The 23,700-nt window shown below is 45.9% G+C and overlaps 1 protein-coding gene across 2 annotated transcripts in view; it reads right to left on the bottom strand.

Annotated features, from left to right (window-relative positions):
- CSMD2 (CUB and Sushi multiple domains 2) overlaps positions 1–23,700 on the bottom strand; it is a 256,066-nt gene that overhangs the window by 170,001 nt on the left and 62,365 nt on the right. For both annotated transcript variants that reach the window (XM_058040469.1, XM_058040468.1), the window contains 2 exons: positions 22,307–22,501; positions 17,084–17,291 (listed from right to left, as the gene is read on the bottom strand). In XM_058040469.1, the coding sequence (XP_057896452.1) occupies positions 17,084–17,291; positions 22,307–22,501 (403 nt within the window). The remainder of the gene's footprint in view (positions 1–17,083; positions 17,292–22,306; positions 22,502–23,700) is intronic.

Raw genomic sequence — 23,700 nt, 5'->3', positions numbered from 1 at the left:
CGTGAACAGCAGAATTATTTAATAAATTTCTCTGCACTGATGCTCCCACACGTGGCCTTGTCTGTGCTCACGGATACACCAGGAGTATCCCACAGCTTGGCACCAAACCAAACACCCCAAACCGAGCCCTGCAATTCTTTCTGGAGGCTGCAGTGAGGATCTGAGCCTTTGAAGGAGCAGCTTTGGGGTTGAGTTTGTGTCAGTGTCCCCAGAGGGTGATAAGAGTCACCCCAGTGATTCCCTACAGAAATGTTAGGAAAATCTATCCACAAACACCAGAGGTTTGTGGCCAAAAAGGAGACAGAGGAGTCCTGGAACTTTATTCCAATCAAGGCAGAGGCCATGGGGCATTCCCCTGGGGTCTCTCAGATTTTTGGAGGACGCACTCTCCTTTTTATCCCAATTCCCCACCTGCATTTCCCTTCTCTCTTTCCCCATTTCTGAGGTGCTTGAGAGGTTCAGACTTCCCAGAACACCTGATCCCAAAGATTCCCCTCTAATGTCCAACCCTCCCTTTTCATTTTTAATTCTTATGGAATGTAGGGGTTTTTCTTCCCCACTGTTTCTTTCATCTTCCCATGTCTAACTTCATTTCTCAGCAAACCTAAAGTTTATTTGTCAAATCAAATCTCTTTTTCCATTCACCAATCAGTGGAATCATTGTTTCTTTTATCTCCCAGCAGACCCACAGCTTGTTTGGAAAGACAAATCCACCATTCCTCTCAGCAAGAAGGGATTGGAGGGGGACCCTCTTCTCTCTCCTCTCCCAAAAAAAAAAAAGATTTTTGGGACCAATCCACAGCAGCCAAACCTGGCAGAAGCCTTCCCTAAACCCCCACTTAGGAACAGATTAATTCTGGATGACTGCAAGGCTTTGCAGGCTCCTTGTCACGCGTTAACTGAGATGTTACAACTTCAACACCCTTTGAAAAATCAGAGCCTGGAAGAGTTCTCTGCTCATTAACTGCCTGCCAAAGGATCCTCCTGCTCTCAAGAATCAATAACCTGCTTCTGTTCACAGCTTGATTTTAATGGGACCAAAAAGCCACGAGAGCTCAGAGCCACCAGGACCGCGGCGAGGGGAACAACAGCTCGGCTCTTTGAAGCCCATCTCGCAGGCAGGAAGGCACAGATTGAACATCCCCGAGCTCATCCCCATCTGCACAGTGTGCTGCAGAGGCAGCACACCCTGCCCCCCTTGTTAGCTTTGATTTACATCACAGATCACCACAGGAACGAGTTCCTTCCACACCCAGCACGGCCTGGCCCACGCCAGGGATGCTCCCAACGTGATTTTCCACCTCTCCCACTCCCAGGGGCAGCACAGATGATGCTCCTTGCCCTGCAGTCCTGGGGGACAGGGAATCCCCAGCCCCAGTTTGAGATGAGATCATGGAGCAGGTTTTCCATAATGTGCCGCCCCCATCAAACTCCAAACCCATCTGTTTCCTTTCGTTTCCCCCCCAAAAAAATCAGCAGCTGAGCTCTCAGAAGTGCAATTGGAGCAGCAGCTTGACAGCCCCAGTTTTGGCTTTCCCAGAATTCATCATTTACACTGATAAAACACGGGTTGGCTCGTGAATTTCCTCATTCCCCTTAAAGCCACAACATTCGAGCTCAATCAGGCAGGGGTGGGAACTGCAGTTCTCATCAAACACCCCAGAATGTGTCAAACACCCCAGAATGTGTCAAATACCACAGAATCTATAAAACACCCCAGATTAAGAATATCCACATTATGGCTGGGGTTGGAATTAAATTATCTTTAAACCCCTTCCAACCCAAACCATTCTAGTGTCAAAAAATATTCATTTATTTTCTACATAAAAAATAAATCTGTCATCAGATAACCTTGAAGGAGACTCCAACCAGCAGGTAAAATGGGATTAATGATGTTTAAGAAATGGCTTGATTTGACAAAGTTCATTTTTCTATCCCTTTCCCATCAGCTGCACAGTCCCAGTTGGGTGTGACTGAGATGGGGATGGCAAAGCTGGCATCTTGAAAATGGTGACAAATTGATTTGGACAATCCATGTTACTGGCTACACCAGGATGTGATTCTTCTCCTGGGTACTATGGAATCATGGAATATTCTGGAAGGAACACACAGAGACCATCAAAGTCCAGCTCCTGGCCCTGCACACCCTAGTGAAAGGAATTTGTCTTTACAAATAAACTGTGGGTCTGCTGATAAATCAAGTTAGATGCAGAGAGATGAAAGAAACAATGGGAAGAACCATTAATTCCATGGGAATTCCACTGATTGACACAAGGAAAAGAAAAAAATGGGGGGGGTACACATTAGAAGGGCGTCTGGATTAGGTGATTTGGGAAGTTTGTGCCTCTCAAATACCTCAGCCAGTGGGGAAAGAGAAGAGAAGGAAATGCAGCTGGGAAATTGGAAAAAAAACCCCAAAACCCTAAATTCTGTAAGGATTAAAAATGAAAAGGGAGGGTTGTACATTAGAGGGGAATCTTTGGGATCAGGTGTTCTGGGAAGTCTGAACCTCTCAAGTACCTCAGAAATGGGGGAAGAGAGAAGGGAAATGCAGCTGGGAAATCGGGATAAAAAGGAGGCTGCGTCCTCCAAAAATTGGGGAGACCCCAGGGGATGCCCCATGGCCTCTGCCTTGATTGGAATAAAGTTCCAGGGCTCCTCTGTCTCCTTTTTGGACACAAACCTCTGGTGTTTGTGGATGGATTTTCCTGACACCAACACCTCCACCCTGTGCCTGGCAGTATGTGAAGAGAAGAACACTCTCCCCACTCAGACCCTGCAAGGTTTTTATGGCCAGGGGTCACCAAACCTGTCGCAGACATCTTTTCATGAAAATCCTTTCCTTGGGATTTTTTTCCTCCTGAGAAGCCAAGAGGCCTCAGGAACAAAATGTAAACAATGATTATCTGCTGCTGTGGAATGCAACAGGTGCATCTGGGATTGGCCCATCTTGGATGTTTACAATTAATGGCCAATCACAGCAGCTGTCTCGGACAGAGAGTCTGGACAGCTGCCTTTGTTATAATTCTTTTCTATTCTTAGCTTATCCAGCCTTCTGAGATAAAACCTTCTCCTCTATTCCTTTAGTGTAGTTTTAATGTAATATATATCTTAAAATAATATATATCTTATATATTATTATATATTATATATTTTATATATATAAGAATATATATCTTAAAATAATCAATCAAGCCTTCAGAAATACGGAGTCAGATCTACATCTCTTCCCTCATCCTAAGACCCCTGTGAACACACAAACCTGGCAGGCTGACCCCAATCCCTGCCTCAGTCCCAGCCCTGCCTCCCAGGGCAGCCCTACCAAAGCCCTGGCAGGGCTGAGCATCACAACCTGAGCTGAGCAGGCTCTGGGGCTGCTCCACGAAGAGCTCCCAACACCCCAGGGCACAGATCCCAGCTGCCAAGGCAGCAGAACAAGAACTGCACAAGGGCAAAATGTCCTTTGTAAGGAGCCTCTGTGGGTGACCTTAACACAACGTGAATTCTTTCCAACTGCAGCAACTCTTGAGTGCTGCCAGTGGGTTCTGCTTTATTATTTCCTGCTTTTTAAAGCTGCTTTCTGTCTGCCCTTTGCTGCTCTGAGCTTCTCTTGCTCTCCCAGCTCCTCAGAGATCAATCTGCACCTTCTCCGCTCAGCTGATGTGAGTTGTGTCACTGCTCACTTGCCTATCATTCCTTATTTCCAAGGGTTTGATCAGATAAAAAAATCCTGAAACGTTCTTGAGGTGGAAATGAAGCAGAATTCTGGGAAAGGAGCAGATATGGAGTCTACTTTCTGCTGGGGGAAAAATGAAAATCCACTTTCAAACTGTGGGGCCAGTGATGTTGTGTTCATTAACGGTGTGGGAGATGGGGTGGAGCACAAATCTCTGGGAGCAGCTGAGGGACCCCATGGCCACATTTCCACCCTGGAAAAAGGGAAAAAAGGGACAATCCTGAGCAGTTCAGAGGAAATTTCACATTCTGCCACAGGGGAGGGGAGATTCCATGGACCTGGCAGAGCCCTGAGCTCCTGAACCAGCCAGGACACGCCACCAGTGCCACCAGCAGCAACCTGGGCTGCAGCCAGCCTGGAATTCTGTGGAATTCCAATGTTCTAGGAACATCTGAGCATCTTGTTTTGGAGGATCTGAGCATCTTTTTTGCATCTTCCCTGCTCAACTCAAGCCAGGACATCTGACAAGAACCTGTAGGATGAGAGTAGCCCCAGCAGTGACAATTTTATTTGTGCTGCTGCCTTTAAATCAAACCTGGTGCAGCCTCAGAGCAGCCAAATCCATTTCCTAATTCTGGAAATTCCCAGAATTATCCACAGTTTAGATGAACTCTCTCCCCTTTCAATCAATAAAGTGCCATTAAGAGCCTGTTCTGAGCTGGATGTTGCTGATGTTTGAGGAGTGCAGCCCTGGCAGAGCCTGCTCCAGATTTTTTCCATGGTTTGGATTAAATTTGGGTTCAATTTGGATTAAAATGTGGGTTCAATTTGGATTAAAATTTGGGTTTTGCTGGGAAGACTCTTCAAAAAACAACAACTCTGCAAATTCTGACCCCTCCTCACCTGCAAGTCCAGGGGGATTTTAAAGCTCTGCCAGGTCAGGTTCTGGTCTGGGATTCCAAACACTCTGAAATATTTTCCACTGCTTTTCCTGCTCCCTATAAACTGTTTTGGCAGAAAATATTCAAGTGGAGTAAGAAACATGAAAACTCCCAATTCCAAAATGTTTCAAGCTGGTTTATGTCCCAGTCAAGGAAACCTCCAAGTTTCAGGGAACAACCAGCCAAGGCTTTTACATGCCCAGAGCAGCTTGTTCAGAGCAACATTTTTAGAAGGAAAACCTAAAAAAATCCAATTTGGAATCTCCTAAACTTCCCAGCAGGAAACACCTTGGAGTCAGTGGAGCCTTGCTTGTCTTTCCCAGAGATTTGCTGCAGCTTTTCTGAGATTTAGGAAGATGGATTCTTGGCAGTTGGGCAGAAAAAAAAAGAAAATAAGTTACTTTCCTGGCAACTTGCTAAAATCAGAAGTTGCATAAAGGAAGGGGAAAAATGCCAAAAGCAAAGCAAGGCCTGGCATCCACAGCAAATGCAGAATCCGTGAGTTTGTCCCTTTGGACTCAATTAGTCCAAATTTACAAAGAATGACACCCATAAAGATGTTAAACATTAACAAAACTTCTGCTAACTCACTTCAAAATGAATTTTAATTGCAAGCTGTTTGATACATTGCAAAATTTAATGAGGGTTTTATTCTGCCCACAAAAATTCCGATATATTAATTTCAGGCGAAAAAATCTATAGTTCCTTAAAAGCCTTGAGAGGAAAAAATAATCAATGACAGAATGTTCTAAATGCCAGTCACTGAGATTGTTCTGCTTTTGACTTTCTGGGGGGGCAGATATTGAGCACAGCCCCTCCTGCTTCAACATTTCTGCTTTTAAATGGGTTTTTGAGGCAATGTGGCAACACAGATCAGGGAATTGTTAAGGCTGGAAAGGACTTTTAAGATGATCAAGTGCAGCCATCAGGCTCAGGAGCTTTTTCCTCTCTTCAATTGAGGACGAGGGTGAAATCAGAGGGTGAAAAATCAGAGTTCAGAAGAGCAGCGGATTTTTCCTGAGCTTGTGCACATCAAATAAATGGAAGAGAGGGGGGACCGGGGGGGTTCCCTGGATCAGGAGCCCCTTCCCAAGCCCAGCTCTCAGCCAGGGTGCCAGGGCACATTGCCAAGTGCCAGGGCTGGAATGGGCATCCAGGCACTGCTGAGCTGTGGGGAAATGCAAAACCGGGGAGGTTTCACTGGGAATGCTCCAGTTTGCACTGGGGCAGCAGAACTGGCAGCAACCACAGCAGGGGTGGGCACCCACCTGGGCACAGGATCTACCTGGGCACAGGGCACAGCACCCACCTGGGCACAGCTACCACCTGGGCACAGGACACAGCCTCTACCTGGGCACAGAACACACCTGGGTACAGGATCCACCTGGCACAGAAAACTTCTGGAACAGCACCCGCCTGCCCAGAGCACCCACCTGGGCACATGACACACCTGGATACATCATCTACCTGCCCCAGCACCCACTTGGATGGGCACAGCACCCACCAGGGCACAGCATCTACCTGAGCACAGCTCCCATCTAGATACAGGATCCACCTGGGCACGGAAAACTCCTGGCACAGCATCTACCTGGGCACAGCATCCACCTGGGCACAGCACCCCCTGCCCAGCAGCAGGAGGGAATCCAGAGGAGCAGCAGAGACCCCTGAGCATCCCCAGTGCCCTCCTGTCCCTCCCTTGCCAGGACCCAGAGCTCCAGGGCTGGGAGCAGCTCCTGTCCCCGTCCCTGTCCCCGTCCCCGTCCCAAACCAGCTCTGCCATCCCCAGCCTCCCCCTCACCCATCCCACAGCAGCTCTCAAACCTCTTTCAAGATTTCCCTTTGCTTTCCCCTTTGCCTTTGATTCACTTCCAGGCTCCCGAAATTCCAGTGTGGCTTTGAACAAATATCCTTTGGATTTTAAACTCACACAGAGCTCCTGTGACTGGGCAAAAAAAAAAGAAAAAAACTCCAAATCCTCTCTGAGAACTCCCCTTCCCACAGGGCTGCTTGGAGCACGGGGCACTGCTCCAGGATCAATGGGGGTAATTTATTCTCTGACATTACAGGGAACAACCTGATTTCCAAATTCCTTCCAGCCTGAAGCACTTCTGTTATTTTTTTCCCCCCTTTTAAGAACAGCTGACTTATCAAAACCAGGTTTTTCCAAGAGAAAAAGCACAAGCTAAGCCACATTACAATAATTGAAGCTATTAATTACCTTTATGCTTTTCTTTTTTTTTTTTAAAGGGAGATCTTTAATGCAGGTAATTCTGGCTAAAAAAGCTAATTTGAGGATGATTATAAAATTAATTTAGAAAGAGTGGGAGAAAGACAAAGGGATAAAGGAGAGCAGGAAGAGATGGGTATTTCCCCTGTGCTCCAGCTGGGAATTATCAAAGGAATGGGATTGTTTTAAAAGAACAGAGAGGGCTGGTGGAGTTTTTGGGGTTTTTATTGCATTTTCCAGAGAAACTGTGGATGTTCCAGCCCTGGAAGTGTCCCAGGCCAGGCTGGATGGGGCTTGGGGCAATCTGGGACAGTGTAAGGTGTCCCTGCCACGGCAGAGGGTGGAATAGGATGGAATTTAAGGGATTTAGGGTCCCTTCCAACCCAAACCCTTCCAGGATTCTGTGGGAATTCCAGCCAGTAAAGCAATCCTTGGACATGAGCTGCCAACAGCATTTTGTTCATTCCTAATCCTCCAATATTTACTGGGCATCTTCCCTGATCCCCACTCCAAACCCAGGCACCAGAAAGGTCCCTGGGAGGCAAAAATCAACCCCTGCCCACTGTGACACAGCCAAAAGTGTCACAGCCAAGCCCAGCAGGAGCTGAAGAGATCCCAACCTGCCAGGCCAGAACAGAACAGAACAGAACCGTGCCAAGCTCTGAAAACACACCAGGAGTAACAGATCCAACAGCCCAACTCTATAAATACACCAGGAGTAACAGATCCAACAACCTAGCTCTATAAATACAGCAGGAGTAACAGATACAACAATCCAGTTCTGAAAATACACCAGGAGTAAAAGATACAATAACTCAGCTCTGAAAACACACCAGGAGTAACAGATCCAACAGCCCAACTCTATAAATACACCAGGATTAACAGATCCAACAACTCAACTCTATAAATACACCAGGAGTAACAGATCCAACAACCCAGCTCTATAAATACACCAGGAGTAACAGATCCAACAGCCCAACTCTATAAATACACCAGGAGTAACAGATCCAACAACCCAGCTCTATAAATACAGCAGGAGTAACAGATACAACAATCCAGTTCTGAAAATACACCAGGAGTAACAGATAGAACAGCCCAGCTCTATAAATACACCAGGAGTAACACATACAACAGCTCAGCTCTGAAAATACACCAGGAATAAAAGATACAATAACTCAGCTCTGAAAATAGAGCAGGAATAAGAGATACAACAGCCCAACTCTGAAAATACACCAGGAGTAACAGATACAACAGCCCAGCTCTGAAAATACACCAGGAGTACTGGACAGAACAGCCCAGCTCTATAAATACACCAGGAGTAACAGATACAACAGCCCAACTCTGAAAATACACCTAGGAGTAACAGATACCACAACCCAGTTCTGAAAATGGGCCAAGATTAACAGATACAACAGCCCAACTCTATAAATACACCAGGAGTAAATGATACAATAACTCAGCTCTGAAAACACATCAAGATTAACAAATCCCAGCTCTGGGAACACAATTCCAATTTCTGACTTCGTTTTTTCCATGCTGTGGCCACACTTTGTTTCCTCTGCCCTCTCAAGAGGAGCTGCACCAAGGCACCTTGGTGTTTCCCTACTCTTTGAAACGCTGATATTCTCCTCCCCTGATGCTCAGACATCCCCTAAAAAATCATTTTAAGGGCAGAGGGATGAATCCAGCACGGAATGGATCCAGCAGTGGTGATTCCCAGCTGCAGGGAGTGATGGAAACCGAGCCCAGGGAAGGGAAATGCGCTGGGAGCAGCTGCAGCAAACCCAGCCAGCAAAATCCAGCAGGCAAAGAGCATTTAAACCACATTTTGTGAGGCAGCTGACGTCTGAAAACAAAGTGATTCCATCCTTGAAACAACTTGTAAATAGCAGAAAAACATCCCTGAGTGGGGCCTGCAGAAAGCCCAGCAGGGAGAGGCCTTTGAAAGCATCCGAGGTGTCTGCGCTGCTCCCTTTGAAGCTGCAGATAAGGGAGGGGTGTAGAACACGGGTGTTATCAGCTCTGGCAGACACATCCTGACACCAAAACGCAGCTCCCTGGATCCCTGTGCAAGGAGAGACCTCCCTGCACAGGCACAGCTCAGCCCAGCGGCGTGAAAATGACAGCAATTGGTGTCTGAACATGAAAAAAAAAAAGGCAAAAAGGCACAGACAGCTCCTGGAACACCTCAGAGTGAAGGCACTGATCTTTCCCACCAACGTTTGTCCAAATCCTTGCTTTAGCTGGGAGCAATCAGTGTTCTGCTGTGACAGTGTTTTAAAGAGAATCCCAAATATCCGACTTTTTACAACCCGAAACATCATCTGCACTTCCTTCAAGCCTCCTTCCCCTGCCAAATCTGGGTATTATTCACTGCTTTTACAGTCTATATTTTGGGTCACATCCTGAAGGAGGTTCCAATATTTTTCTCAGCTTCCAGCCAGGCGTGTCAGACTCCGTCTCAGTATCAAAAAAAAAAAAAAACAAGCAAAACCAAAACTCTTTTTAGATTACAGCTATTGAGGCTTCTTGCAAAAACCTCTTTTTTTTTTTTTTATTCTTCAAACGTGTGTTTGCAGGACAAACACAGGAAGAAATTAAGAATTAATGACCTTCAGGGTTTTTTTTTTTTCCCTCTGCTATTACAGGCTTCCCTGCCTCTCATCCCTTGGGATTCAGGATCACACAGCATTGACCTTTCCATGGAGATCTTCGCCCCTGAGGTGACCAAACAACAAAGAAAGGACAAATTGGGATAAAAAGAGCAATTTAACCATTATCAGGCTCATTTTCAGCCTAAAAGCATCTCCTTCCCAGTCTGAATATTCATTAAAAGCTTTCCACCATGCAGCAAATGGAATTCATCACGTTAATGCATGGAAAAGTAACTCTGGGGGGAAAGTGGGATGGGATGTGATCCTGTTTGATTGGATTGAAGGGGAGAGGTCATGGGGCCTCGTCACAGGGTTTTGTCTATCCCTGCCATGTCCCAGGGCAGGATTTGGGAAGCAGATGCTTCCCAGGAGAAGGAATGGCAGCCAGGAGCAGGGAGCAGTGGGTTCTGCTGCTCCACGTTCAGGCTGAAACCTTCCCCTTCCCTTCAGGAATATCCACCAGCTATGGAACCCCTTCATATCCCACCTTCTCCTTCCTTCCAGGAAAATCCACAAACTATGGAACTCCTCCAAATCCCTCCTTCCCCTTCCTTCCAGCATTTCCAGCTATGGAGCTCCTCCAAATCCCACCTTCCCCCTCCTTCCAGGAATACCCACCAGCTATGGAACTCCTCCAAATCCCACCTTGAGGAAAATCCACCAGCTATGGAACTCCTCCAAATCCCACCTTGAGGAAAATCCACCAGCTATGGAACTCCTCCAAATCCCACCTTGAGGAAAATCCACCAGCTATGGAGCTCCTCCAAATCCCACCTTCCCTTCCTTCCAGGAAAATCCACCACCACCTATAGAATTCCTCCAAATCCCACCTTCCCCTTCCCTACAGGAATATCCACCAGCTATGGAACTCCTCCAAATCCTTCCTTCCCCTTCCTTCCAGCATTTCCAGCTATGGAGCTCCTCCAAATCCCACCTTCCCTTCCCTCCAGGAATATCCACCAGCTATGGAACTCCTCAAAATTCCCACCTTCCCCTTCCCTACAGGAAAATCCACCACCAGCTATGGAACTCCTCCCAATCCCACCTTCCCCTTCCTTCCAGCATTCCCAGCAGTGCCAGGAGCTCTGGGACAATGTGGCAGCACAAACCTCTCAGTCCAAAACATTCCCAATCCCTGAACTTGCCACCAGCACCAAGGATGCTCAGGGATGGTTGGAAGGCACCAGTTCTGCCTCCTGCAATCCAGAGCTCCAGCAGGACAAAACAGATCCCTGGCCCACAAATTGCTGCTCTTCACAGAGGAAATCCATCTTCAAATAAAACCTGGAGTGCAGGAATTCCAAAGGCTGGAATTTCCCCACCACCACTCCCAGGAATTTATGTATCATGTACGAGGTGTTTAAATATGCAACAGGTTGTTGTTTTTTAAGGGTTAATCCTCTGTTAACGTGGGTCCTTTTTTAGGCTTGTGCTGCCCAGAAAAGATACCCGGACCGTCCATAACTCTTTGTATTTATTGTCTCATATTGTCCTAATTAAAATTGTCCAAATTATTATTACTCTAATTGTATTACTATTTTTATAATTATTACCATTAAACTTTTAAAAAATTAAAAACAAGTGATGGGTGTTTTTCACCCTCTGAATCTTGATGGTGTCTTCAGGACTGAGCAAGGTGGGAAGAATTTTGTTTCTTCTGATAATGGAGCAATAAATTCTTTTTTTTATGAAAGATTTAGGTGTCCTGTGGCTGCTATCTGGTGCAAGTCCCTCATTCCTTTCTTTAAAACAAATCCCACATACATCGTTTCTATTTTAATATTTTGTTATAACCTAAAACTGTATTTAACACACTACTTAAAAAATTAATCCAACATAACTTTCTAGCACAACACACATAATATTCATTTGAATATTTGCAAAAAGCCAATCATAAAATGTGCATTTTTCACCAGGAACACATCCCAAAGCACAAAATCCTCTCTCTGGAGCCAGAGCCCTTGCGTGGACTTCACAGGCAGCTCCGAGATGAAAACCAGGAGCTGAAAGCACCGAGGCCACCACGGCAGGATCAGAAGCTGCTTTGATGGAAAGAAAAGGGGTTGGTTCATTAGGAGCTCCCACTGAGGAGCTTTTCAGCACCCCATCAGCAGCTCCACGTGAAGCTGCGACCTCCAGGACCCGCAGCTCTGAGAGCACAAGGCGTGTGCAGAGAGAGGGGCTGGCCAGAGGGATGGGATGAGGGAATCCCAGAGCATCCCAGAGCTTTTAATGACTTTTGGGAACCACTTAGAGACAGACTGAGGTGCTGGGGAGGGAAGGGTCAGCAGCACGTAGGGATGGGGAAAGGGAGTTGAGAGGAGCTGCTGAAATGCTGATGGTTCCTGCAAAAAAATCTTCCACCAAACAGGGAAATCAGAGAACACGGGAACGAGGGGATTTCAGGAATGCTGCTCCAGAAAGGGCTGATGGATCCAAGGGGTCTCGGAAAACAAGAAAGAACCTTAAAAATGCTTCTTCAGAAAGGGCTGGTGAATCCAAAGGGTCTCAAGAAAAAAAGTAGAACCTCAAAAATGCTGTTCCAGAAAGGGCTGATGGCTCCTGCAAAAATCTTCCCCCAAACTCTTCTCAAATAGGGAAATCAGAGAACATGGGAACGAGGGGATTTCAGGAATGCTGCTCCAGAAAGGGCTGGTGAATCCAAAGAGTCTCAAGAAAAAAAGTAGAACCTCAAAAATGCTGTTCCAGAAAGGGCTGATGGCTCCTGCAAAAATCTTCCCCCAAACTCTTCTCAAACAGGGAAATCAGAGAACATGGAAAGGAGGAGATTTCACGAATGCTGCTCCAGAAGGGGCTGATGGCCCCAAAGGGTCTCAGGAACATGGAAATGAGAGAATTTCAGAAATGCTGCTCCAGGAAGGGCTGATGGCCCCAAAGGGTCTCATAAAATGAGAGAATTTCAGAAATGCTCTTCCAGAAAGGGCTAATGGATCCAAGGGGTCTCAGGAAACAAGAGAATTACAGAAATGCTCTTCCAGGAAGGGCTGATGGATCCAAGGGGTCTCAATAAAAACACAGAGAACCTCAAAAATGCTGCTCCAGAAAGGGCTGATGGATCCAAGGGGTCTCAGGAAACAAGAGAATTTCAGAAATCCTGCTCCAGAAAGGGCTGATGAATCCAAAGAGTCTCGGGATCATGGGAATGAGAGAGAACTTCACAAATGCTGCTCTGGAAAGGACTGATGGATTCAGAGGGTCTCAGAAACAGAGAAACAAGAGACATGATCAGAAATGGTCCTCCAGAAAGGGCTGATGGATCCAAACGGTCTCAGGAACATGGAAATGAGAGAATTTCAGGGCTCCAGAATTTCAGGGCTTTCTGGTCCTCCAGAAAGGGCTGATGGCCCCAAAGGGTCTCAGAAAACAAGAGAATTTCAGAAATGCTCTCCCAGGAAGGGCTGATGGATACAAGGGATCTCAGAAAACAACAGAATTTCAGAAATGTTCCTCCAGGAAGGACTGATGGCCCCAAAGGGTCTGAGAAGACAAGAGAATTTCAGAAATGCTGCTCCAGGAAGGGCTGATGGCCTCAAGGGGTCCCCTGAGCTCAGTTCCAGAAAAAAACTCATAAAATCAACCAGAGGAAGTGGAATTCCAAGGTTCTTGGTTCTCACAGGCTCACCAGGTACGTGGGCACTTTTGTTTTCACCTACTGCTCAACATCTGGAGCAGCCTGAGGTGCCTGTGCTGCCTTCACATCTGGCACAGCTGTGCTTCAAATGAGTGCAATAATTCACATGCACGTGTTGGGGCAGGTTCCTTTTCCAGGGAATCACAGCATGAAGCCAAAAGGAATTTTACACAAAAAAAACCCCAAAAAACCCCCCAAAAAAACCAAAAAAAAACCCAAAAAAACCAAAAAACCATAAAAACAGAGGAGAAGAAAAGATTTTGTGCAAGGGATGAAAATGCAGCGCCAAGGTTGGAGAGGCAAAAGGAAGACGAGGCACTGAGGGGGAGGAACTGAACTCAGACAGGAATAAACTCCCAGGATTTGGCTGCTCCTCACTTGCAGCCCTGCTTCTCCCACCACATTCCCTCAGCATGGGATTTATCAAGAGAAAATCAAGGAGCAGAAACTGGATCCCAGGGGGAATGACAGGGAAAGGCTCAAGGAGTGGGAGGCATTGGGGCAATGTGACAGCTGATGCAACTTTCCTAAAATAAACCCCAAAAAGGCTCAGAGCATTTTGTGATCTGAAGCCCACGACACAGCAACAGCAGCACAATTCCCAATGAAAATCCCAGTCCCTCCCACCCCTTCCAAAAAACACCAAGGATTGAAAAAAATCTAGAAAGCCTCGTTATTAAAGCAACCCTCTCCATCCTAAAAGTCTTCAAAATAAATTTAAACAAATTTTCCAATCAGAAACATCTCCTGAAGGTCCAGAACATCCCAGACAGATCAGAGATAATTCCCAATGAAAATCCCAGTCCCTCCCATCCAAAAAACACCATGGATAGAAAAGATCTGGAAAGCCTCATTAGTAAAGCAACCACCTCCATCCTAAAAGTTTTTAAAATAAATTTAAAGAGATTTTCCAATCAGAAACATCTCCTGAAGCTCCAGAACATCCCAGGCAGATCAGAGACAATTCCCAATGAAAATCCCAGTCCCTTCCACCCCATACAGAAAACACCATGGACATCAAAGATCTGGAAAACCTCATTATCAAAGCAACCATCTCCATCCTAAAAGTATAAAATTTCCAATCAGAAACATCTCCTGAAGGTCCAGAAGATTCCAGACAGATCAGAGACAATTCCCAATGAAAATCCCAGTCCCTCCCATCCAAAAAACACCATGGATAGAAAAGATCTGGAAAGCCTCATTAGTAAAGGAACCATCTCCATGCTAGAAGTTTTAAAAATAAATTTAAACAGATTTTCCAATCAGAAACATCTCCTGAAGCTCTGGAACATCCCAGGCAGATCAGAGACAATTCCCAATGAAAATCCCAGTCCCTCCCTCCCATCCATGGATATAAAATATCTGGAAAACCTTGTTTTTAAATCAACCACCCCACAGGCTCATCCCACCCTGCTCCTTCCTCCTTTCCTGCTTTTAGGATTTTACTTCTCCCCTCTCAAGGCAATCTGGGCCCAAGGTGCCCTGGCTGAAAGAGCTGTAAAAGTGTGATTTTATTAATCTGCCTCAAAACTGCTCCCTTGGAATTCTTCCTGCAGGATTCACATCCAACAGGTTGGGGAGCAAAGGAAACCTCAGGATTCTCCAGCATGTGGGATCAATGGGAAGGCACTTCAAGCACGCTGGCTCATAAAAAAGAAACCCAAAAAATCCATTTTTAAAGCTGGGAGGGTGAATGGTAATGCAGGTTTTTCTAAGAGCAGGTCAAGTCAAGGTTACTTGAAGTGCTGAGTTAATGGGCTCATAAATATCATCATTAGGTGCCATTCCCTAGCTTGGAAACACACAGGAATTATCCTCCTGATGAAATTGAATTTTGTTTATTTGTGCCCAGCCCTGGCCATGACTAAAACTACTCAGAATGCTCAGAAAATGAAATATTTGAAATATTCAGCTGTGAGAGGCTTCAAGAGAATTGGCTGCGAGTCTCTCTGCCCTATTACCAATAATTAAAATCCGTTTTTTTTCATAGGCAGAAGAGGGAAAAAGGGGTTTGAGCTCTCTTTTCCCGCTGAATCACATCAGCATGGTTAAAGATGAGACAGGAGCACCAGGTTTTTTTCCCCCTACGGGCAAAAATTATTGAGAACTGACTCATCTGAATTTAATTACCAGGCCAGCTCGGAGAGATGAAATTCCAAACAAGACTTCTTTGCAATTCCACTTGTGGGACTGCAAAGTTTCCTTCAGGAATGAGAAATGAGATGGCCTGGAATGGGCTGGGGCTGGCTGGAAATTCAGGGACGGGAAATTTGGGGATGGGAAATTCTGGGATGTGAAAATTCTGGGATGTGGAAATTCTGGGATGGGAAATTCAGGGATGGGAAATTTGGGGATGGGAAATTCAGGGATGGGAAATTCAGGGATGGGAAATTGAGGGATGGGAAATTGGGTGATGGGAAATTCAGGGATGGGAAATTCAGGGATGGGAAATTCAGGGATGGGAAATTCAGGGATGGGAAATTCGGGGATGCACCACAAAAAGCAGGAACAGTTTCTGCCACGGGGGAATTCCTGCTGCTGGAGCCCGGGGATCCCAAAAAGGGCTGAGGGGAGCAGGGATGCAAATCCATCATTCCTCCCTCCAATGAACCCCAAAGTGACACCTGTAAAACTTAAACCAGGCTTTAATCTCAGTTTTAACAACTGTGTGTGCACTACAGGCTCAGCTCAAAGCCAGGCTTACATTCCCCACAATTTAAAGTATTTTTTCCCCTGCTGTATTTACGAGGAGTTTATTAATTTTATTAATTAATTAATTTTTTTTTCCCAGCAGGTTCCCTCTGCCAGGCTTTGTTTTATTTTTGACATGACAAGACACAGCTCTGCTTTGGCAACACCTCCAGGCTGAATAATGTTTTTTAACCAGCTCCATCCATCTTCCCAGCCAGCACAGCTGAGTGCCTACGAACCACCAGTGCCCTAAAATATTAATGCATTCTAATAAAACCAGCCCAGGCTTTTTTTCATCAAACAGCAACATCTAATTTTCCAAAGGGGCCTGGGAACAGTAAACAATTGGGACGTGGTAAATGGCAACTTCCCTCCCATCAATACACCCTAAACACTCCAATGCTGTTCCCTCAGAATTGCCAGCCAGGATAAATCACTCAAATAAATGGGATTTGCAACAGGATCCTCACAAATAATCACAATTTAACTCGCTGCTGATAATCCCAGGCAACACCTGATTATTACAAAAGCTTCATTCTTCCCTTCCAGAGGGATTCTGGGTTCAAATCTAACTTCCAGGACCTTCCACTTGCTGCCAATCAGGACTTTTAACCCTTTGAAGGTGATCACCATGTCCTTTGCTATAAAACCAACAGGAGGAACACATCAAATTCCCTCTGCAGATCCTTATTTCCCCTGCCTTCAGAGCACTGGGGTGGCTCCTGAATATTGGAAATATTGGCTTTTATCCCAAATCTAAGCAATATTTCTGAGAGCATTTTCCAGGTAACCCCTGGGATGAGAGGGGGGCTGGAATTCTGTCCCCTGTCCCATGGACAAGTGGATCTGGTGAAACATTTCCAGAAGTTCATCAACATAAATGGGTTTAGCAATCATCAGAACATTCAGCAAAACCAAGGCTTGAGTGTGGCAGGGTTTGAGGGGGTCTCAGAGGTTGGGTGATTTTGTTTGGGTTTTTTATTTTTAAATATTTTTTCTACCCAGCCACACCACGACTCTCACTGCAGACATCAGGACTCAGAGCAGCCAACGCTCACTGCTGAGTTTACCAAGCAAATCCCACGTTCCAGAAGGAAACCACGGGGAAAAATTGGCAATTTCCCCTCCTTCAGGCCCAAACTTCTCCCTCTGAGCCCCCTGTGAAGTTTGGCTGTGCCCACACAGACCATGAGTACCCCACAAGGCACCACCCTACAAGGAACGAACGGAGCAGGAACCTACCAGAGCGAGGATCCCTCCGTGCCAGCAACTTCCAGAACATCATATCCATCCTCCAGCTGGAAATCCATGAACACCAGGGCAATGGTGTCCCCAGGCTCGGCCAGGATGGTCCAGGTGCAGTCTGCATTGTTGCCATACTCCAGGGGGAAGTGGGGGCTGGAGATGATCCCGCTCTGGCCCCGCAGGGTCCCTCCGCAGGCATCATCAGCTGAAACAAAGGCCAGGGTGAGCCCTGAATGCCCAAAGGTCCCAAAGTCCAGCCCAAAGCCCCAGCCTGCCCTGGATTGCCAAGCAAATTGTATTCTGTTCACCATCAGAACTGTATTCTATTTATCATCAGAATTGTATTCTGCTTATCAGCAAATTGTATTCTGTTTACCACCATCTGTATGGCAGTTGTCTTCTGTTAAGTGGGCAGTTTTCCTTATCTCTTCCACAACTGGGGAGAGCTCTGCTGATAACAGGTATTGAATGTCCCTGCATGGCTGATAAGAACTACAGCATCCCACTGGGAGATGGGAGCCCAGAGGGAGGAGCCAAGCATTCCTACCCGGATAGAATCTGGAGATTTCAAACATTCCTACCCGGATAGAATCTGGAGATTCTGGAACACCAGCACGGCTTCTGCACTGGATTGCCCAGAGGAACAGCAGCTGCCTCTGCCCCTGGATCTTCAGAGGCAGAGACTGCACCTTTCTCCAGGATCCCTGCTCCAGCAGAACCAGCCCTGACACTGCAGGAGGGCTGAGCCACAATTCCAATGGCACTGCTGCCACCAGCCTGACCCACAGGGTGTCAGGTTGGGTTCTGACTCTGCCAGTGTTGGTTTAGTTCACTGCATTGTTTATCTTTTTATTTTCTTCCCTATTACAGAACTGTTATTTCCTGCTCCCATATTTTTTGCCTGAGAGCCCCTTAATTTAAAATTTATAGCAATTCAGAAAAAGGGAGGGGTTCATTTTCTCCATTTCAGGGGAGGCCACTCCCTTCCTTAGCAGGCTCCTGGCTTTCCAAACCAAGACTCAGCCAAACCCCCTTTTGGGGCAGGGGGTGTCACTGCCCACTCTTAAGGATGGAGATGATGCCTCAGGTTTGGCTTTTGCATTTCTCAGGTTCTGTGCTGCTTTAGTGTGTGGGTCTGAGCTTCATATCAGGGGATGGTGAGCTCTGTGCACAGAGCAGGGAGACAAAACAATTCCTGCTCCAGCTGGGGAACAAGGACAAATGATCCAAATCTCAGGCCCAAGAGCACAAACAACGTGGGCTGAAGAGAGAAAAACAAGCAGGATGGGATTGGATGGGCTAAAGCTGGAATGGGACAATGAACACCAATATGCAAATGGAGCAGAATTGATAGAAGTGAGAGACCCCGTGACCAGGTGTCCATTTTGTGACCATTTTGGTTCATCTTGGGTGCAGCCCTGGCTGGGCTCTTGTGCTGCCCAAGGTGGATCCATTGAGGAGATCCTTTTAATAAATCCCTGCTTTATTCTTTCACTCTGCCCAGCCTCTGTTCTAGCCCAGCCTTCACAAGGAATCATAGATGCAAACTCAGCTGCAGGCACAGCTCCACCAGAGCAGCTGAAAAGCAGATTTTGTGCTGCCCTTGGAGCCATTCCCTGGATCCTCCTCCTCCCTGGAGCAGCTCAGGTGCCACCAGCCCCAGTGCTGGGCTCCGGGCTGGAAGGGCAGCGTTGAAATCAAACACGAGTTTGGCACTTCAGGGTGGAAATGTAAAACTGGGCTTTTCCTCCAGCTGGAGAGGGGATCTCAGCAATGGAAATGGTGCCAACCCTCAGCTCCAGCACCAGCTGGGGTCAGGATTAATCCCTCCCTCCCTGGGGTTTCCTCCACAAATGCTGAGCGAAGCTGGGCAAGGAGGAGACTGGGAAATGCTGTCAGAGCAGAGGGAACTGCTCCCTCCAGGCAGGGAATTCCCTCTTCTCCCACCAAGGTGCTGCTTTGCCCCTTCTCAAGGTGGAATTTCAGGGAATTTCACCTTTTAGAGGGTCCAGAGGAGGGCCAGGAATGGTGAAGGGGCAGCTGAGGGCACTTGGAGAGGAGGAGATTGAGGGCAGAGCTCAGAGGGGCTGCAGCTCTGATGGAATATTAGGGTGGATTTAGGGCACCCAGAGGGTGCTGGGCACTGCCCAGGCTGCCCAGGGAATGGGAACATTCCCAAGGCTGCCAGAGCTCCAGGAATGTTTGGACATCACTTTCAAGGTGGAATTCTGGGGTGCCTGTGCAGGGCCAGGGCTGGAATCAATGATCCTTCATCCCTTGATTCTGTGTTTTCACCTCCAGTGAAACTCATCAAATTAAATTCAATTTTAAAAAAAGTATTATAAAATTGGCAAAGACCATCCTAATTTGGAGAAAGAAAATCATCATAACTGATCATAAAAACCACCAGGGATAAGCAGCCCTCTCTCAAATCACTTTGAACTCCTCCCTAAACACTCCTGACCCCAAACCAGCAGGGAAATACCCCAAACAAACCCCAATGACAGTCACAACACACCTCTGCACCTGTAACCCATCCAAGGGAGCATTAAAAACACCCCAAGCAACCAATATTTGCTCACTTGAAGGCCCAGCTCCACGGCCCAGGGGCTGATTGATCGCTCAGGCAGAGTCAATAAAAGCGATCAATAGGAGATGCTCTGCTCAAGTGCACAGGGAATCGAGGGGAAGAGACTTCTGGAGCAGCAGCAAATGTTTTTGGTGGAAGAACACAGATATTTGTGTGTTTACACACTCCCCAGCCCCCCTGGGAGCACAATTAGCAAGGCTGAACTGATAAAGGAATTTTGAAGTTTCCCTGCCCTTAAACCGGCAGGAGTTGGGAATTGGTTTCAGCATAAATTGTTCATATAAATTCAGTATAAATTTTCAGTATAAATTTTTCAGTTTAAATTTTCAGTATAAATTGTTCTGTATAAATTTTCAGTATAAATAGTTCACTATAAATTTTCAGTAAAAATTGTTTTGCCTCTCCCAAGGCAGGGAACATCCCAGCCCTGCACAAATCCACCTTTCCTGCAGCACAGCCACCCTGGGATGTGCCACAGGAGAGGGAATCTGGCACTGGGAAGCAGAAAATCCAGTTCCATTTCCAGTGTTTGAGCTGGAAAACCTGCAGGCTTGGGGAGGTGCCTGATTTTTGGGATAATCATGGGATCATGGTTGGTTTGGAGCTTCAGGATCATCTCCTTTCACCCCACCATTCCATGGGCAGGGACACTTTCCACAATCCCAGGTTGCTCCAACCTGGCCTTGGACATTTCCAGGGATGCAGCAACCACAGCTTCTCCAGGAAATCAATCCCAGTTCCTCAGAGGGAGGAATTTTCTCCTAATATTTAATCTAAACCCACTCTCTTTCAGTTTAAAGCCATCCCCCTTTGTCCTACCACTTACAAAATTGGGTTTTTTCACCACTTCGTTTTATTTTTAAATTTAATTTAATTTAACTGTCCAGGGACCAAGAAACTGCAGCTAAAGCAGCTGTGCCCCATTCCCAACACCCCAACCCCTTCACAACCTTCCCATTATTCCCCCAAAACCCAACAGCCTTGAGGAACCCATCAAAAACCCATTAACCACAACCCAAAACCCAACAACCACAACCCAAAACCCAACAACCACACCAGGTTTACTTTCCCATTTAGGGCTGGTTTTTAAGGGTTGATTTTTAAGAGTTAATTTTGAAGGGTTGGTTTTTAAGAGTTGCTTTTTAAGGGTTGGTGGTTTTGTTTTTGTATGGGAGATATTTATGGAAGTGATGCAAAGTTTTTAGTTACTAGAAAGTTGTATCTGCTTTTGTGCAAAAATACATGTGTTAAAGATGAAAGACACTTGGGAACTTCTGTTTTTGCTTCTGGTTGGTTAAGAGGTAACATAATTTGGGTTTTGTTTTGGTTAGGCTGGGCTGGGTAGCTTTGCTGTGGGGCTGGGCTCTTTTTTTGGGTTCTTTTAGGTTTTTTTTATCAGTTGTTGGGTAGGGGCTGGGTTATGGTTATGATTTCTAACATTTCTTCTGGTTTCAACTAAAGCCACCACATTTGGTTTTGAAGGGTTGGTTTTTGAGGGTTGGTTTTGTATGGGTTGATTTTGAAGGGTTGATTTTTGAAGGGTTAGTTTTTAAGGGTTGGTTTTTAAGGGTTTCTTTATAAGAGCTGGTTTTTAAGGGTTGGGTTTTGAGGATTGGTTTCGTATGGGTTGATTTTGAAGGGTTGATTTTGAAGGGTTAGTTTTTAAGGGTTGATTTTGAAGAGTTAGTTTTTAAGGGTTGATTTCTAAGAGTTGCTTTTTAAGGCTTGGTTTTTAAGGGTTGTTTTTTAAGGTTGGTTTTGAAGGGTTTCTTTTTAAGAGTTGCTTTTTAAGGGTTAGTTGTTAAGGTTAGTTTTCAAGGGTTTTTTTTTAAGAGTTGCTTTTCAAGGGTTGGTTATTAAGGGTTGATTTTAAGAGTTCATTCTAAGGGTTAGTTTTTATGGGTTGATTTCTAAGAGCCGGTTTTTAAGGATTTCTTTTTAAGAAATGCTTTTAAAGGGTTGGTTTTTAAGGGTTGGTTTTTAAGGTTAGTTTTGAAGGGTTAATTTTCAAGAGTTGCTTTTTAAGGGTTGATTTCTAAGGGTTGGTTTTTAAGGATTTCTTTTTAAGAGATGCTTTTTAAGGGTTGGTTTTTAAGGGTTGCTTTTTAAGGGTTAGTTGTTAAGGTTAGTTTTCAAGGGTTTTTTTTTAAGAGTTGCTTTTTAAGGGTTAGTTGTTAAGGGTTGATTTTAAGAGTTCATTCTAAGGGTTAGTTTTTATGGGTTGATTTCTAAGAGCTGGTTTTTAAGGATTTCTTTTAAAGAAATGCTTTTAAAGGGTTGGTTTTTAAGGGTTAGTTTTTAAGGTTAGTTTCGAAGGGTTAATTTTCAAGAGTTGCTTTTTAAGGGTTGATTTTGAAGGGTTGATTTCCAAGGGTTGGTTTTTAAGGATTTCTTTTAAAGAGATGCTTTTTAAGGGTTGGTTTTTAAGAGTTGGTTTTTAAGGGTTGCTTTTTAAGGGTTGATTTCTAAGGGTTGGCTTTTAAGGATTTCTTTTTAAGAGATGCTTTTTAAGGGTTGGTTTTTAAGGGTTAATTTTGAAGAGTTGGTTCTTAAGAGTCGGGTTTTAACCCTTTCAAACCCAACGACCCCACCGCAACCATCTCAACCCCCATTTTTGGGTATCTCCTCACCTCTGCAGACGGGCAGGGGGAAGTCCCAGGAGGCTCCTTGTCCCGAGCTGGCCTGGCAGGTGAGCAGGGCGTGGCCCTCCAGGAAGAAGCCGGGGTTGCAGCTGTACCTGACCCTGTCCCCGATGCTGAAGGTGGTTCCCTGCTGCACCCCGTTCCGCAGCCGCCCCGGGTTCCCGCACGTGTGGCTGGGCAGGGCTGCAAGGGAAGGGACAGGGAATGAGACAGATCCTCAGGGAAAACAGGAAAATCATCTCTGAAAACAGAATGATCAACTTGAGGGAAGCAGGGCTGGGTTAGGGGCTGGGAATTTTCACAGGGCTGAGCTAAATCCTTAGGAAAAATTGAATAATCAAGAATAATCCATTTGAGGGAAGCGGGGTTGGGTTAGGGGCTGGGAATTTTCACAGGGCTGAGCTAAATCCTCAGGAAGAACAGAATAATCATCACTGAAAACAGAATAATCAATTTGAGGAAAGCAGGGTTGGGTTAGGGACTGGGAATTTTCACAACGTTGAGTAAATCATCAGGAAAAAGGGAATAATTGCGAATAATCCATTTGAGGGAAGGAGCGTTGGGTTAGGGACTGGGAATGTTCATAGGGTTGAGTAAATTGTCGGGAAAAACAGAATAATTGTCACTGAAAACAGAATAATCAATTTGAGGAAAGTAGGGTTGGGTATGGAACTGGGAATTTTCACAGCGTTGAGTAAATCGTCAGGAAAAAGGGAATAATCGAGAATAACGCGTTTGAGGGAAGGAGCATTGGGTTAGGGACTGGGAATTGTCACAGGGCTGAGCTAAACCTTCAGGAAAAATGGAATAATCATCACTGAAAACAAAATGTTCCATTTGAGAAAAGCAGGGTTGGGTTAGGGACAGAGGGCTGAGGTAAATCCTCAGGAAAAATGGAATAATGAAGAATAATCCATTAGAGATAAGCAGGGTTGGGTTGGGAATTGTCACAGGGCTGAGCTAAATCCTCAGGAAAAACGGAATAATCATCACTGAAAACAGAATGATCAATTTGAGGAAAGCAGGGTTGGGTTAGGGACTGGGAATTTTCACAGGGTTGAGTAAATCATCAGGAAAAACAGAATAATCGAGAATGACCCATTAGAGGGAAGTAGGGTTGGGTTAGGGACAGGGAATTGTCACAGGTCACACCTGAGAGTCCCCAAGCCCAGTTTCGGGGTTCCAGCCCCCAAAGCAGCAGCAGGGGCAGATCCCAGCTCCTGACCCCATTTCTTGCCCCCCAAAGCCATTATTTTCATCCTCCTCCAAAGCCCCTGGAGCTGGGAAGTTCCACCAGGAAATTTTCCTGCCCAGGCAGGTTCTGGGAGCAGGGGCTGCTCTCAAATCCAAGCAGGTAGAAAAGCAGCCCAGAACCAACATTT

Source organism: Melospiza georgiana, chromosome 24, assembly GCF_028018845.1.
Source record: "Melospiza georgiana isolate bMelGeo1 chromosome 24, bMelGeo1.pri, whole genome shotgun sequence".
Classification (NCBI taxonomy): Eukaryota; Metazoa; Chordata; class Aves; order Passeriformes; family Passerellidae; genus Melospiza; species Melospiza georgiana.
This window is presented reverse-complemented; position numbering and strand designations above follow the sequence as displayed.